We start from the raw sequence: 16,773 nt of genomic DNA, 5'->3' as shown, positions 1-16,773 counted from the left end.
ACAGTTGCGATGTTCCAGATAAATTGGGAAAGTCTATGGTCATACACGTGGTCATATTACACTAAAATTTTCAATGCATTTTTTTTACATTCGTTCTACGACATTGGTTCCCGCCACTTGCATGTCGCAAAACTAAATAATACTCTTTGAGTTACTGTATATATTCATATTTTAGCACAAGCATTGTATCTTAGAATTGACGCTCACCATTTACGTAGCATGTCCCAATCACCTCTTAGACCACCCGCCCAGTCCTCAAAAAATGATTGAGTAAAATTTATTGTGAGCAGGGAAAAGGGGAGAACTTACCGTCTTCGACTTCAGATCTATTTAATTCGTGATTGATAGGTTCTTGAGCATGCGTAGGACCAAAGGCAGGTACGTTGAGTTGGCCTTGGTTCAAATCATTCAAATCATTTAATGCATGTGCACGAACATCGGGTTCTCGCAGATTCGCCCGCAACTCAAGAAGAGCCTGTAAATTCTTCTCCTTGTTCCTGTGTCGATTCCACGTTTGATACTTTAATAAACGATAGCCTTGCGGCGTCCGTCTACAGGGGGTACATGTACATCTCCGGTCAATTTTTTGGTTGGCCGGCTGCTAGATAGTTTATTAACGCTCTAGACTTGGTTGATCATCATACCATTTTTTCAAACCACAGTGGATTTTTGCGAGTCACAGAAACTCAACTGTTTTGATGCGGCGTTCGCGACCAGTGTAGTCTGAGAGTAAGATCGACTAGTACTCGTGGCTGACTTTCCCGCACTCCGCTCGTTCTGCTGTTGTTTTACGATTGCATTCCCATTGTTTTACATTACGAAAATGTATGCAGTATGATTAGCTAATCCATAAAAGAACGAAAAACGCTGAAGCGGCATCATTTTGCGGTTGTTTTGATAACCCAAAAATTCGAGGCTCCACAGTGTTGTACAAACAAATAGAACAATTCAAGCGCATACGTAGCGTGGGTGCTCATTGGTGGTGTGACATCGTACTGCCATTATTTCAAATATTTTTCCAGTATATTGGAGCTTGTCAAAACTTCTGAAAACGTATGCATACTGCATATATCTAGTAAGCAGCTCAGCGCCGTAGAGTAATTCTCTCAAGCAAATCTTACGGATTGGAAGCGCGTTGTCAGAATAGATGATCTGATAATTTTTTGCACTCTAGACGCTATAAAAGAATTGATAGTATACTAATGTGGTGGCAATCTATATTTCGTATACATGCAGTTCGGGTAGTCCTCTCAGCTGCCTTTCCTGTAAATCAGAAAAAAGGTTTAGTACGGCTGATGTAGCCCATGAGCGAATAGAGCTTACGTCGTAAGTGATTACTACGAAGATGTTTTTCGGTAAGATTGCGAACATAGACCATTCAGAGATCACTTACTGCGTTCGTCGTCGACCGCTAGCACCGGAGGTATGCTATCCGTGTGAGTGTCCCATTCTTCTCCTTCAGATACCAAGAACGAGTTTACCACTGTGGGTCCAGGAATGCCCGCTCCGGCATCGGAAAATATTCTGTTGAGGTACTTGTCTGAAAAGAATGGCCCCTCATCCTCGTTCTTCAGAAATTCTTCCATTTTCAAGCCGCGTACGCTTGCACGTAGGTCATAAAGAAAGACCCGCCACCCGCGTTCTTTGTGGTCGAACGACAGAAGCGCTGCTCGATGACCAAAGATGCAATTAGGGCTGCGGCGTAGTATCCGAGTATTGATCCAGGAAGTACCGCTAGCCCAACCTTCCCAAGTATAGTGCTTCGGAGGGAGGTGCTTATTCGTGATACTGTTCAGTATATGATGTATGCTCGAAGCTGGAATGAAGAGCATGCCGTTGGCCATCTGGCCGTGAAGATTTTCAATATTGAATGCTCTAATGTGAAGACAAAGATAGTGCGAGCTTGGCCCGATTTCGTAGACTCGCTTCGGTGGCATCATTACGAGATGCCCATCCAGTACTATAGGTGAGGGTGGAAGGCAAGTTGCAATGAAATGGCACTGAGAGTGACAAGGCCCAGCCGAAGTTGCTGGAAGGCGAAGGGATGCTATGTGCCGGGCTCGATTTCCCGGATGAGTGTCGGTAATTGTGTAGACCAACAATGAGCCGATTGTATCAGACCCGGCCCATTTATAGCGACTTGCTGGAACGACAAAAGCATTTTCAGATATAAACGCGAATTCCTTTCCTGGAACCTCAGTCGACTGCACAGAGAATAGTGTGAATTGGTGGACTTTCACAATGAACGTGTATTGGTAACTCTACCGTAATAAGTTCCCCTGTGGTCCAATCCCAAACACACATCTTTGGGGAAGAATTGTCAAGGCGACTGTTCGTGTAACACAAGACAGATATATGTTTTCCGCAGATCTGAAAACCTCCTTCGTTGTACGTTGTTGTGAACTTGAAGGTGCTCGTGAGAACCGGAATTGGTGCAAGAGGATGAAGTCTTCCCGTGCTAAGAGACCTCAAATGAAACCTCATTTCGAGATCGGTATCATCATCCACAAGAGTATTGACTCTCTCTAACAGCACCAACAGATCTAGATCAGGGTCGAATCGAAAGTCGTGGGTCTCCACGCCCAAATCATGCAGAACAAAGGATGAGAAATCTGTACGCTTGTTGTTGGATGCGAGCTGATAAAGCTGAAGCTGTCTAGTCACGTCAATAGATGGTTTACCGACAGCCAGAACTCCTCCAGAGTACCGAATATTGGCGCTGAGAGGCCCAACGGATTCGAACTTGACCGCATGTGGGCTCATGTCCTGCAATTGCATTTGGTTTGGTCTGGCGGGGTGCTTTCTTTGCAGGACACGGATCTTGTCCCCGAATGATAAGTCATTCAATGGATTCAGTGGAGGGGCATATCCTAGAATGTCAAGTTGGAGCAAATATTGTAGTTCGGGAGACTCCCTAATAATCTCAAAGAGTCGGTGGCATACCTGCAGAATGATTATCAGTACTAGTATAAATATTTCGCGCTTTAAGCAGCAGCTCCCTCACCACTTTACATGTTATTATGTCGGTGGGTGGCAACAGTAATAGGATATGGATTATTGATTCGGTCGGTAGAATATCAAGAAATGTCATCTTGTGAGGTCTAGTTGCATGTGTGTAAGCTCAGCCCCTCATAACATTACGATCATAGTTGGAATGGTGGACTCACAGAACGCGTGCGTAGAGAAGCGCCGAGCGTCTGCGCTGATCCAAACAACCGATCGCGATTTTTGCGGCCAAAGAATAATAGCTGACGCAAAGGCGAGGGAATCTAGTGTAGTTACGCGAGCCTGTCTGAGATATCATAAGGGGTTATATACATTGAGTGCACCAGTTCTCACTGGCTGGCGGCTATGTTTTTTTTTTACCTTGGCATTCGTGACCAATTCGGGGCCCATGCCTTAGCCGCTCGGGGATGCTCCTCGCCGTCGCCGAACGTTCAGACATAGGTCATTCAGGTGCAGCGCTGACACCGCGACCGATTATGCCCCCCTAGCTTATGACAGAACACAACTGTGGTCCAATGGGTTAAGTACGCCGCGGGATAAGATGTCGATCACTCATTGATAATTGCTGGGGGTTTGAGGACTCTACGGGGGCCCCAAAAACCCGGGAGCCCTCTGGAGTGCTCCGGTTTTGGGAACCTCCTCGTTAGGATCCGACGAGTCCGGATTGCTCGGCAAGCACTTGGGAGCACTCTACGAGCCCTTCCGAGCGTCATACCAAACGCTCCAGAATGCTCGCCGACAATAGCGAGTCCCGGAGCGCTCCACAGATTTTCGGGGCCCCGTAGAGGAGCGCGTGGGGCCGCCATGGTGGCGCTGCCTAGGCTTAGGGAAGCTCCAGAGTGATACTGATATTAGTCAGGCGGTACTTACTCTATCTACCTTGAGTAGCTTTTGCGCAACCCGAGGTTCCTAACTAAGGAAATTAGAGGGCGACTAACAGTCATGTGGTACCCCAGAGCGTCACAATATTGGCTAGCACCAGCATGGCCCTCCCGCTCGCTCCTGAACCGCAACGGTTTTAGTCGAGTACCGTCCGCATGCAATAAAAGGCATCACACGTACACATGCTCAGGGGTTGATTGAATGTAAAAACCTGGCGAGGAGTGATATGATAAGTGTTCTTATTGCTTTAATGTCGCAACTTCATTGGAAGCAAGGGCTATTGAGTGAAATTTGAGACTAGAGTTCAAATAACATAGGATCGTTGCTGACTATAGGCTAACTCAACAATTGTGTTACTCGGCATCATCTCTTAACCCCGACAACTCTGTAAACGTGAGAGTATCATTGTTACCCTTTCTTCTTTGGTCCTCAGCGTCGAATTTCTCGAAGATGCCATCGCTTGTTCACTCCTCGAGAATATACTCCTGGTTGTGACGCCGGTAATTATGACTTACAAACTATGACTCACTAAGCCCGCTGACATCGTCCGCACAGATTGGAATTATGGCCTCGGGCTAGCACTACGTTTGCGTATGGAGATGTTCTAAGGAACTCTGTTCGGAGCATGCTGCGCATTGGTTTGACCAATTGATTTTAGAGGCTATATATATCCTATTCTCTTTCTTTTGTTCATATAATTATGTGCTCACTCATTCCTGGTTCCTACCACTTTTTATACTACCTATATATGGTGTTCGTGTGTGATTAACAAATAGTATCTAACATCTAACTCCAACAAATTGGGTTCCAGCTGACTGTGTATATCAACCCAGTCCATACGCCAATCAAATATACGCCGCCTGTTGAAAACTATATAGACGTATATATTACTAGAATAAACAAATGTCTATAGAACATGTAAAGACAGTCGAGTGTGGTAAACAACGGTGAGGATAGAGGGCTGTAAGGGATGCACGATATTCGTATATTAACTCTATTTTATGCGAGTCCCTTACATAATCAGGTTGGCCACGCTCACCCGACCGACCATTTCAGCCCCTCTCGCTACCGGTATTATTTGTATCTGACTTCTAACTATACACTCTCATTTGGACTGCTCCGCTTACTCATTTGCGAACCCCGTTGACCTTATAAGGTCTTGAGGGGGATTCTCTGATAACTGTCTTTACTTTCGAACCGCAACAATCGAGTATTTTACGGATTGTCATTGTCTCGGCGACACGGTCGCCATCGACGTTCGTATTTACAAGAGTGGACGATAAGTGAAACCTCATAAGGGCTCGATAGAGAGCCTTTATATATCCTAAGTAACATATCAAGTCATACAGCTAAGCGCTGCGCAAAGAACATGCTGAATTGTTCTAGTATTCACAACACACCCCAGCACCATCTTCATGTTTGATAATGTGTACTTATTCTACTAATAATACAACACTAATGTTACAATGAGTCCTGTCGTGAAACGTACCTTTTTGCCGATCAACCAACATGGTTTGCAATGTCCAGATGCAAGTCTCTACTTAACTTCCATCGTAAATACGAACTTCGATGACGACTTTGTCGCCGAGGTAAAGACAACCCATAAAACACTCGATTGCTGTGGTTCGAAAGTGAAGACAGGAATAAGAGAATCCCCCCCAGGACCTTATAAGGTCAACGGGGTTCGTACATGAGTAAGCGGAACAATCCAAATGAAAGTATATAGTTAGGAATCAGACACAAACAATACGGAGGGGGAAAAGGGGTCAGTGTGACCAGCGCTGCCAGCTTGTCACGTGAGAGATTCGCGCATAAAATCAGAATTAACACACGAATATCGCGCACCCCTTACACCAGGCTCAAACAGTACTTTCAAGCCTCTCACGAGCACCAGTCGCCAATTCATTAATATCAAGGCTGTTTTCAAAACTGGGTGTTTGTCGAACCTCGAGTGGCATAAGTGACCTGCAAAGAAAAACGGTTTGATAGGACTTATTGTTAAGAAGGACAAACTCACACTTGAGTGTATGTGTTAGACATCTTGTCACTTGGGAAAACTGATGGGGAACGTTCTATCAATGTGTCCCTTATAGGCAGCTTATCATTTGAGCCGGCCGGCCCAAGGTCAATCACAAAATCACGCAGGAAATCTCCGACCAGAAATGCATCCGAGTTATTTGATGTGTCATACTGGTAATATTGTTGTCGCAGGCGGCGCTTGAATCCCTTGGAACTACATACTCCGAAAAGTCCGAATGGAGTAATGAGCTTTGCACCTTTGAAGGAAATCAAAATGGTCCTGGAAGTCGTGAAGAGCCAAACCCACTGACCAGTTAAGCTCCACAACATTGGCCTTCCAAACAGAAGTATGTGGGCCGCTTGAAGTAGCGCGAATAAACCACCGATGGATCCAATGGCATCGAGCACAGTGCTTTCCCGGTAATCATCAATATACGTACATAAATCCCTATATCGATCTGTTAGATGTTCTGTATCGATCCTACTGAACGCCTTCCAATCTCGCATATATGCGTAACCAGGCTTGCGTGATACACGGAGTGCCGCAGTAGCCAAAGTATTGTTTGGAAGTACGAATGCGCCAACTTCGACTGTTTTGATAATAAGTGTCGATTAAACTACTTGATATGCGGAATAATTGATGTATTCACCAATCGGGAACAGATTCGTGCGAGCGTAAGTCTATGGATTTCAGTTCAAAGCTTACTTTAATGTCTTGAGTTTTTCAGCTTACCGGCTCTGAGCTCAACAAGATATCCCGAATAATGGGGAAGTTAAAAAACGTCTAGTGACTGATTGTGCTTCCGCTTCAATATGAAACCCAGGACGGAGTTGCCAAGATGGTGTATATAGCCACGCTGCGAGTCCCACTGAGGGGTCATTCGCTATGACACTGGCCTCGGCGGATGAGAAGCGCTCGCCCCTATTGATAAGCCAGAAACTCGGCATGTCGGCTTCATTAAGTGCACCTCCTGTGGATAGGACTTCGAAGTAAAAGGTCGGTCTGTAATAGTTATCTATACTTTAATATTAGCGCTTGGAAGCTGCTGCAAAAGGAGGCACTGACTTTCAGTTGGGCCAGGTAACCGCTGGCCATTGGGCTCACATGTGAGTAGTATGCTGAGGTTCCCCTGAGGGGTACAAACCCCTATGGACTAGTCATGACCATCGGTCAACCCGACAGACTTTGGAATCTTACCTGAGCCCTGTGCTCGGGTCCCATTGACCGTTATTTGTACTTGCGGTCTCCGTAAGGGAAAATTGACTACGTCAGAGATCACATCAATGCGATCTGATGGGATGGATTTATCACAGTTATCCGAAACAATACGAGTTCCAAGTTCGTTTTGAGCCTTTTGAAGTGCCGTAACAACTCGAAACATAAGAGCACCGAGCGAAATAATTGAAAATGCGTTTCTCGTTATGGCATATGTTCTAGTTTCTGCTGGGCTGGAGCAAGATTTATGACTGATAATAGGATAATAAGATAATATTACTGTGGCTAACCTTACTCGACGAAATAAAACGTTTGCCAAGAAGCGCTTAAGATATTTCCAGGAGCATGTAGCTCACTTGCGTGCGAATATTCTCACTACGGCGTCGTCCAGCAAAGCTGAGGGTCGGAGGCTGTCCGTACGATTGGTTTTGACTCATGATTAGATCCTTGGTATTGTATTTCCATACTTGCATCCGGTTGCGGTGGGGTAACGATGCGACTGCAACAAGTACTAATAAACACAATGACCACATCGCACCAAGGATCATCGGAAGAATATAAGAGAGGAAGGGGGGGTCTGTTGGTTGGTAATATATGGATTTATTGAAGCCAGCAACCGTATTCGTAGTATCTTTCCATCCACAAGTCATCCAGAAAGCTATGGCTCGTTCAGATACTGTGTAGAATCTCAGGATGACGTAGTGCGATCTTACCAATTGCAGCAACACTAATAATAACTGAGATTGCTGACATACTCGCCTGGACTACAGCACATCCAATATACGTTTGAGTCCATTTAAAGTCGAGAGTTGAGCTGTTGTTGTTTAAGGTAATAATCTTATCCGCTCTTCAGCTCTCGTGCCATCACTCACATATATATGTCATTAGCTACCAAAGCTATCCAGAGCCCTTTTCAAATTAACAAGTATTAGTTCAAGGAGACAGCTTTGAGCATTCCTCAAACCACTGAACCACTGTCATAAACATACCCAGTTGCAGTGACAGGATAGTGAAGACGCTGAAGTTGATGTTCGTAGGGACTTTGACATAGCTTTGAACTTGTCTAGGAGGATTGCGCCTCCAACTGTCCAAAAATTGCATTTGATAAACAACAAGGACCGATCCGCATACAGCGTTTATAAGCCTAAACACAGTTAGCCAAAACTGAAGGATAAGCAGCCATCGCTGAGACATAGTGATAGGAGTTCGGTTGATGACAACCATATGTTATGACACGAGCTGGGACGCTGAGGTTAGTTGATAGCTAGGTGGCAGAGCAGATCGATTTAAAGCGTATCATATTGAAGATGCACGGGGAGGTTACTACATTAGGGGGACTGAGGATAGTGATGAATCAATTGTGAAGACCTGACCATTGTCTGAATAAAGGGGTCATACGGTGTTAGTCAAGCCGGTTGGCTATGTTTGGAGTTTTCTGATTGAATGTGATGGAATATAGTATAATTGGGCTAGCCCTGGGCAGAAACGTCCTCGTTAGGTAATATCAGCGCTTAGATGTTCATCCTCGGAGCGTGGCAGTGCTTTGCTTGCTCTTCGTCATAACCATGCGCAGGCGGTCGTCGTCGCCCAACACGCCTTCCTCCGAGTCATCGCCATCGAGTTCGGATCTTCCACTTGCGGTACCTCCTATCGAGTCGATCGATGTTAATGGAGCAGGAAAAGAATATGATGAAGCCAGGTTGTTCCGAGCGTTCATAAACGATAATGCATTCGAGTGAGTTAAAAACGATTCAGTTAATTACGGCCATTGTTTTGTTGACTGGGATGTACTATAGCAGCTCTGTAACAACGGTGGTTCAGCCTGCGAGCATTGGATTCGATCGCCTTCATAGCGTTTTGTCCAGTGCCCAACGATACCACGTGCCCCCTGCTACCCACGTCGTCAAGCCTTCAGCGCTTATTCCGCCTGCTGCTCCTGTTCTCCCTCAGACTGCCGACGGAAGAAACTATGGAAGACCAGCCTGAGCCAGAGACAGAAACCAAACCCAACCCTGATGTTCAAGTCGTACATCCGCCAAAGGAGAATTGCAACAAGTATGTTTATATGTATCCATGAACTGCTCAAGTCCTCACCGTCGTTATTCAGTCTGCCCGTTCGGGTCCGGAACGTGCCCCTTCAAGGCGCCAAATCTCGCGTAGAAACTCAACTTAAAGTTACTATCGATCTTGTCTGGGATCCGACACCCCGAACACACTTTCATCAAGGTAAGTCCCTGGTCCTCCCTTTGTTGAGCATGTATTCATTTATCTGGAATAATCTGTAGCCTCTTCGAGCTCATCCGGATATTCGGCCGACGCAAAAGAGGAGCTTGCTCCAACGGTCGGCTCGTGGGAATGGTTATCTCTTCCGCCGGGATCTGCGACGAAGCGTAGGGGACGCAAGGAGGCCAAGATAGGTAAGTTTTGTATTCCAACTTTATATTTTCAATATACACCATCGTCTGCGCACCTGTTACTTCACTTTCTGTTCTTTAATATTTCACCCTGGCCTCGGCCTCGGAGACTTAACCACCCCGCGTCCCAGCCTCAAGTGATGGTTGGGGATAGCGATAGATGAGATTGGGGTTGGAAGATGAGCGCCTTACCGAAATGGTGATTTGATCGGTACTCTACTACCAACGGTAGAAACGGCCAATTGTATTGGTCTGCATTATTCCAAGCTTGAGGTCCCTTACTGATTGCTCCCTTCCAATTCTCGATTCATTCCTCAAATACAAATCGACCTCCATTCTCTGACCTTCCCCTACCTCCACGAAACCATGTTCAACAGCACCCACCCCTGCTCAAACGCTCACGCTTCATACGATGGTGCATGTCGCATCCGCCCCGCATACCGCTGCACGCGCATGTAAGAAATGTCTGGCACGAGAAGCCAAGCGGGCAGAACGGAAACGAAAAAGTAGGTGCTCCAATTCTTGTCCTAATTCACTCTAGTAACGGTCTTGCGCCTTCTCACATATTCGACCCGTGTTACTTTTCAATCCTTGGTACCCCTTTTTCAACCCGTACCATCAGATCCCAACGACCCACCTCATCAGAACTGCCAGACCTGAGTTCACTAGGCTGTGAAGATGACAAAATTGTTCTCTACAATTGCGCCGATGTACTCGATTTTAAGAGTGGCACTGTGGATTTGCCTGTGCGACTAACCTGCTATTGTCGACACCATTCAGAAAAATTAGGTTTTTGGTGAGTTTTCCATGTGCTTGCACCGTGCTTCTTCATTTGCGCTGCGATCCCATCGCTGGTCTTGCTATTTTGGATACATCTTGAGGCCTTGCGGTGATCATTTTCGTTCCTTTTTTGGCATGCATTTGTTATGTTTATGGTACCAGGCTGACTGATCACTCATTTTCGGTAGTATCACTTTTATCCTACGCGATCATACCGGTCGGACTGTTGGAACGGGAGTTACGCCTCCAATCATGATCACGATGATAAATCGACTGCTCGCAAAGTTCAGGCTCAGCAGAGCGCTGTTCCCGGTGGTGCGGGACTGGTTCCGCCCACTCCGGCAACTGCGATATCCACTGGTCCGAGTCTTGTCGCTGCGATCGGTGCGTCTACCATGAACGGGTCGAGGAAAGGTTCAAAGGACAAGGGAGGGGCCAAGCACCGGATGAAGCCATACGATAGGAGCCGAGCGAGTAGCGTTGGGCTAACGGGGTAGTCAAAGAAGAGGCTGGCGTTCTTCCGGAGCTTCGAATTACGCGACACCGTCGACGCAAGGATATACCTCTCCTCCGCCCCAAAGCCCCACGCTCTTCACCACAGGGGCGTTTGGAATGCAGAGCGCGTTGTTAGGAGATGTTCATGGAATGACGATGCTTTCGCCTACTCGCTCAGCATTCTATCCCCTCCTCGGTCGCCTGTCATTCTCGTGGCCACACCCGCCCGCACTCACCCGTTCAGATGTTGTCACACCCTCCCTCGTCGAACCATGCGCCGTCACCGTCCCACACGAGTATGCATTCTCCGTCTCACACGGCCCTTCACTCGCCTATCCACACCACTGCTCATTCGCGTGCATTCTCCTTCCCGAGGAATCCTCTCCGGCGGGATGCAAAGTGACTTTATGGACTCTTTGCTGGGTTCCACTGGCGGACTGTTGGATATGAACGGAGACCCATTGCTTGGGATGGACAGCGACACACTCATGGCGAACACGTTTGCCGGAACCGACACTCAAATGTTCGATCCAACCACTACGGATCCTACAAATCCTGACTGGGAGGCCATGCTACAAGAACTGACCAATCAACCACCGACCTCGGGTCTCAAGCCACCCACGCCTCAGGGTGCTATATATGTCGAACATCCGCCGTGGGGTGTCCCTGCTACCTGGCCGCCCGAATCCATCGACCTCGCGCCTCCCGAAACGACACCGATCCCGCGCGTGAGCCGCGTGGTTCCAAACTCGGGCCCGATCCAAGGAGGAATCGAAGTCACGCTCCTGGGCGAAAACTTTTCGCGCGCGTACGAGTGCAAGTTTGGCGATTATGTTGCTACCGAGACTGCGCTTGGGGTGGGAACACGCTGGTGTGTTTGTTGCCACCGGCTGCCCAGGCTGGGGCGGTGGCTGTTCGGATCAAGGGGTATGAGAATGTACCACTTCGTCCTGGGGAAAGGGAGGTTATGTTCACGTACAAGGATGATATGGTTGATCGCAACTTGTGAGTCTTGTTCATTTTCGGTGTTGTAATTGGGGAAGTGGTACTAAATGGGCTGATAGGATGGAATTGGCGCTCAGGGTTGTTGGGCAGCGTATGACCGGGCGGCAGGAAGAACCATGCAATATCGCAAGGAGATTGTTGCCGTTGGGGAAATGCAGAATAACTCGAACATGGTCGTTACGCGTCTGGCTCAGTCGATCATAGAGTCCGATGTGACCCCACAAGACGACGAAAATGGCTCTGCGCAACAGCAACAAGAACAAGGACGCGCCCCCACGCGACAAGAAGAGCTCATCCAGTTCCTCAAACTCTTGACGTACCCAACGTCGGTTCTCGTGGTGTTCCACCAGCTCTGCCGTCTCGCTCCAAAACGAAACGGGTCATACCTTGTTACATTTGTGCTCTGTCCTCGGCTTTGATGCCCTCGCGACTGACCTCATTTCGCGCGGTGCTGATCTCGATGTTCGTGATGCGACAGGCCAAACACCACTTCACTTGGCGGCTCTGCGTGGAGAGGCGGCTTGTGTGCGCGTACTTTTGCAGGCGGGGCAGATACGGAAATTGTTAACGCATACGGCATGGCTCCCATTGATGTTGCGCGAGAACACGCTCGCTCGGAGGTTATGGCATTGTTGGAGGGCGCTGATCACGAGAGCGATGCGGTTGAGGAAGACGAAGAGGGCTCCGAACTCCGAGCACCATCGCTAGACGAATCTACTGGTGCCGACGCAGATGAAAGCGACCTTGAGGCGGATGACGAACGGCGCTCACGAGTCCCAGCGGAAGTAGCAGCGAGGAAGACAGCGCCTCGGACGATCTGTTCGCTGCAGACGCCTCACGACCTTCTCTCGACTCGGTCATCGACGGAGGCCTGCGTTCTTGGGAGAGACCCAAGTTCCCATCTACTTGGTTCCATCGCACTTTCTCCCATCTCCAACCGCAAAAAGCCTGGCCTTTGCCCAGATCAATCTTCCTGATATGCCTGCGTTACGAGCATGGCCTGTGACGATACCCTGGCCTCAGACACCTGAAGGAGGCTCGTTTGACTTGGGTTCAATTCGCGGATTCTTGGGAAGCAAGCCGCAACAGCCCAATGCAGCCAACTTGACGGTGTATCCGCCGGCGCCTCAAGCCGATGGTCAACAGGGCCCAATCAGGTGCAGCTGCGCGCGCGATTGGCGAGGAGGCTTGGATATTATCCCACCGAAGTAACGGATAGAGAAATTCGCGCGTATACGCATCATAGTCAGAAGATGAGAAAGCTCAAGAGTGAGTGACTAAGACTTGTTGTATATGTCTTGAAGCTGACCATATCGCAGAGGATCGCATGCTGGTTCTATTCTGGCTTCCAATTCTACTGAGTAAGTTCTATTTGTGGAACATGTATTGGCGCTGCATTATACTGACTCGCCCATGTAGTTGTTATCGCGTGGGGTCTATACCAATCTATCCCGGTGGCATTTAAAGCCATGGCAAACACTATTCGGGGCTATCTTCCCTTGGCCAGCCGATAAACTTTAGATTTGTAAACGATGTGGGATTCATCTTATTATTTATTTCAGTTTCGTCCTTGTGTGCCTTTTTGAAATTAGTCCTCGATGTAATTTTCCCCCGTTCGAGTTGATTTGCGGGGCATGTCCCTTGGTCCTTCTTTTTTCGGTTCTCAATCTTGTAGGCGATGTGTATGTGTGATGAATATAGACAGTGGATTCTTGTGATTGGACGAATATCATGGGGTATACAGCCGTATCTATGTAGCGTTAGTCATCCAGGCTTCAAGCGTCGCGACCTTGGCGGTCCCTGACTCAGGAATACAAGTGATCACGAGTTAGATCTCTTGCTCAACCTCGCAGCGATATAAACCGCGAGGTCATCTGCTCATTCCGGCATCGTTGACCGTGTCCGATATGTCTCCGCCAGTGCTGTCCTTTGCTGTCGTGCTGTACCCGGGGGTAACCTACTTGGATGCTCAATAAGTATTTTCCTCCGTGAGCCAAGGCGATGAAGCTTATCTATCGATTGACACTGGCCCAATGGAGATGCTATCCTTTGCGTCGGTAGATGCGTACATCAAGTCTCGTACAGGCTGGCCTACCCCGAATGTCGAATTTGATCTGGACTATGTCGCCGAGAGCATGGAACCTGTTACCCCGAGTGGGGGCGCTAGAATCATGCCATCCAAGACTTTTGCAGAGGTTGAAGGAAAGCAGTTCGACATAATATTGGTTCCAGGAGGTAAACTACCGATTGAAGGTTGTTCAGCTTGCCAACTGACCTGTCAAGAACAGGACCGGGCTCTCGTCCGAACGTCATCTCCCCAGTAGTTCATGAATTCGTTAGGAAACAGGCTCCCCAAGCGAAGTACGTCCTGTCCGTTTGTACTGGTAGCTGGATCTTGGCCGATGCTGGGGTGTTGGATGGGAAACGCGCCACGAGTAACAAGGCTGCTTTCAGAGACCTAGTGGTGAGTCATTTTCGCGCCGACGCAGCTTTTACAGTGTATATCTTACTTGAACACACAGGCAAGTACGAGTAAAGCCATTGAATGGGTCCCCAAGGCCCGTTGGGTGGTAGATGGAAAGATATGGACTGCCTCTGGGGTGACCGCTGGTGCAGACATGGGATACGCCTTCATGGTTGAGATTACTGGCGATGAATTTGCTACTCGGGTCAAGAACACCGTCGATTACACGCAAGTGGACCAGAAGATGACGAATATGCAGAGGTTTGGGGTCTTGTATGAGTCTCCCATTGTTAGCGGCACTGGACGAGATGTGCATACACTCCATTGTTGAATTCGAATATATCTTTTCATGAAAATAAAATGCTCTGGCTTCATGAACTATCCTCGATGGATATATAACCTTTCTGACAACGGCTACGATACAAGTACAAATGAGCTTGTTATTATCTGACTGATGATAAACCGGCGCACAAGTATTTCAGGATCAGGATTCGTTCCCCGTGGCAGGCGTGTTTCTACTATTGTTTGAAACGATATATCAATATCTTACCGATCTTCCAAATTCCAAGCTCGTATAAAATAAAAAGGTTTGAGCTGAACTAATATTGATGCTCAGTAAACGAAAATTATCAAATTGTCATTAGCGGGAGGAGACAATTTTGGGACTTGGCATCGAGCGCATGTTGGTTCCCGCAAGCGCAAACCGACTTCCGCCAACCTAATGGGACGATCAATTACTCACAAGGGACAATACTGATGATATCTAATTATAAAATAAAGTTTTTTTAGTCTATAAAAGCCAGCATTCTAGTGATAACTTAGCACTTCAGAGCTTTTACTCACCACCCGATCCGGCTACAGCATTTTCATATCCACAACAACCATAATGCCTGAGGTTTTATCACTTGGTGTGATATTGTACAACGGAATGAACATTATAGACTATCAATAAGTGTTGTCTTGACTGCTATAGATCACTAAACTCATATCATCTTCGGTATCCACAGGGCCCATGGAACTTATAGAAACGGCCGGCACTAAGTCAGCCACGGGGGCATTTATGATAGCTAATCCCAAGTTCCCAACCCCCGAGGTGAAATTCGAGACTGAGTACCTCGCCGAAACGCACGATCCAATTACGCCAATGGCAGGTGCGAGGGTTCTACCTAAAAAAACGTTCTCCGAGGTTGGATCAAAGCAATTTGACATCATCTTGATACCGGGAGGTAAGTGTTCTTTTGGACTTGGCTATGGCAACCCAATATACTATTGAGCAATCGAAATATTAGGGGATAACACACGCCCTGGTGAACCTTCAAAGGCCCTGACCGAGTTTCTCGAAGCACAGGTACCCGGTGCTCGGTATGTGTTATCTGTATGCACCGGCAGCTGGGTGCTAGCTACGTTAGGGTTTTTGGATGGGAAGCGGGCGACTACCAATAAGTTCTTGTTCAAGAGATCAAGGTAAACAGTTACATAAAGTGTAGCCATGTGTCCAGTACTAACAATGTGATCTCTCATAGAGCACAACAAGCCCATTAATCCATTGGGTACCCAGAGCCCGCTGGGTAGTTGACGGGAAATTTTGGACAGGATCTGGAGTTACTGCTGGTCAAGACATGGGCCTTGCTTTTCTCAAAGCATTACAGGGGACTGAGTTTGCTCTTGCTGCCAAAAACGTCATGGAGTTTCGAGCAGTGACAAGTGCAGATGATGACGAATTCGCGGATGTTTTCCACCTTGCTTGATGTACTATTAGAGTCCGCACGTTCGAAGGCATATCTCAACCAAGAGATTAGCTACATTAATGCACTCGAAAAGTCTGACACCGTGTGGTCTTGCTGCACGGTCGCCGCTCTAGACGCAAAAATGCCTCATCCAGTGCGAACTCTGATATCTTTGTACTCGAAAAGGCTCATCCGGTAAGGTTCTCCTGGTCTTCTATACTACCGCACATTTGATGAAACCCAGCTCCTATTCACTCATTATGATGGTAAGTGCATTATACTCAATTTTTACAAGATGTTGAAATCATCGCCAATCACGAATACCCATATGCGGGAAGCAAGTTTCACCTGCTTTATAAAGCAGCCGTTTATGGAATATTCGGAGGAAAACGAGCACGAGCGATAAGTCTCGTGTCCAAGTGTTACCCGCGCAGCCCGAGAGCTTCCATGCCCATGGCGAAGTGTTATGGGTCCCTGAAGACTATTGCTCTATAAAAGATGTGCTCGCTTCAGGAGGAACCTACCTTCCCTTAGAGCTGATTCGATGGTTTCCTTTCGTTTCTTGTCGGAGACGGTGCTGGCCGCGTCACTGTTTTCGACCTTGGTATCTTCCATCCCTAATCTTGGTAACTGTAAATGATCTAGCTATGCATGATTATTTCTGATCGTAATCTCAGGTGATCAGTCACACAATAGCCTCGAACCTTTGGTTCCAAGGAATGCAAGCACTCGTACCACATGGAAGTTTGGGATAGTTTTATTCCC

At 47.5% G+C, this 16,773-nt stretch overlaps 5 protein-coding genes across 5 annotated transcripts; 2 read left to right on the top strand and 3 right to left on the bottom strand.

Moving 5' to 3' along the window:
• Positions 1-1,215: 1,215 nt before the first annotated feature.
• On the bottom strand, positions 1,216-3,396 carry RhiXN_10190 (F-box protein; the record flags this gene model as incomplete). Its single annotated transcript, XM_043330006.1, has 7 exons — positions 1,216-1,263; positions 1,324-1,337; positions 1,394-2,204; positions 2,266-2,943; positions 3,005-3,101; positions 3,168-3,292; positions 3,367-3,396. The coding sequence occupies 7 exons, from the start codon at positions 3,394-3,396 to the stop codon at positions 1,216-1,218; spliced, it is 1,803 nt and encodes a 600-aa protein (XP_043184103.1).
• A 2,351-nt stretch (positions 3,397-5,747) lies between these two features.
• RhiXN_10189 (uncharacterized protein) lies at positions 5,748-8,317 on the bottom strand (the record flags this gene model as incomplete). Its single annotated transcript, XM_043330005.1, has 5 exons — positions 5,748-5,853; positions 5,906-6,078; positions 6,130-6,164; positions 6,219-6,497; positions 8,113-8,317. 5 exons carry the CDS (start codon positions 8,315-8,317, stop codon positions 5,748-5,750), a joined length of 798 nt encoding a protein of 265 aa, XP_043184102.1.
• A 371-nt stretch (positions 8,318-8,688) lies between these two features.
• Positions 8,689-13,331, top strand: RhiXN_10188 (ankyrin repeats; the record flags this gene model as incomplete). The annotated part of the gene is made up of 15 exons (XM_043330004.1): positions 8,689-8,858; positions 8,920-9,061; positions 9,105-9,178; positions 9,231-9,349; positions 9,409-9,540; positions 9,915-9,992; positions 10,048-10,283; positions 10,506-10,810; positions 10,874-11,669; positions 11,711-11,803; positions 11,877-12,196; positions 12,296-12,726; positions 12,964-13,086; positions 13,137-13,178; positions 13,237-13,331. The coding sequence occupies 15 exons, from the start codon at positions 8,689-8,691 to the stop codon at positions 13,329-13,331; spliced, it is 3,156 nt and encodes a 1,051-aa protein (XP_043184101.1).
• Positions 13,332-13,850: 519 nt separating this feature from the next.
• Positions 13,851-16,029, top strand: RhiXN_10187 (uncharacterized protein; the record flags this gene model as incomplete). Its single annotated transcript, XM_043330003.1, has 6 exons — positions 13,851-14,052; positions 14,106-14,281; positions 14,340-14,591; positions 15,255-15,507; positions 15,571-15,643; positions 15,840-16,029. 6 exons carry the CDS (start codon positions 13,851-13,853, stop codon positions 16,027-16,029), a joined length of 1,146 nt encoding a protein of 381 aa, XP_043184100.1.
• A 283-nt stretch (positions 16,030-16,312) lies between these two features.
• RhiXN_10186 (uncharacterized protein) lies at positions 16,313-16,623 on the bottom strand (the record flags this gene model as incomplete). The annotated part of the gene is made up of 2 exons (XM_043330002.1): positions 16,313-16,482; positions 16,533-16,623. The coding sequence occupies 2 exons, from the start codon at positions 16,621-16,623 to the stop codon at positions 16,313-16,315; spliced, it is 261 nt and encodes an 86-aa protein (XP_043184099.1).
• Between the last annotated feature and the right edge of the window lie 150 nt (positions 16,624-16,773).

The sequence above is a fragment of the Rhizoctonia solani genome, chromosome 11 (genome assembly GCF_016906535.1).
Source record: "Rhizoctonia solani chromosome 11, complete sequence".
Classification (NCBI taxonomy): domain Eukaryota; kingdom Fungi; phylum Basidiomycota; class Agaricomycetes; order Cantharellales; family Ceratobasidiaceae; genus Rhizoctonia; species Rhizoctonia solani.
The sequence above is the reverse complement of the archived record's forward strand: the minus strand, read 5'-3'. Positions and strand labels throughout refer to the sequence as shown.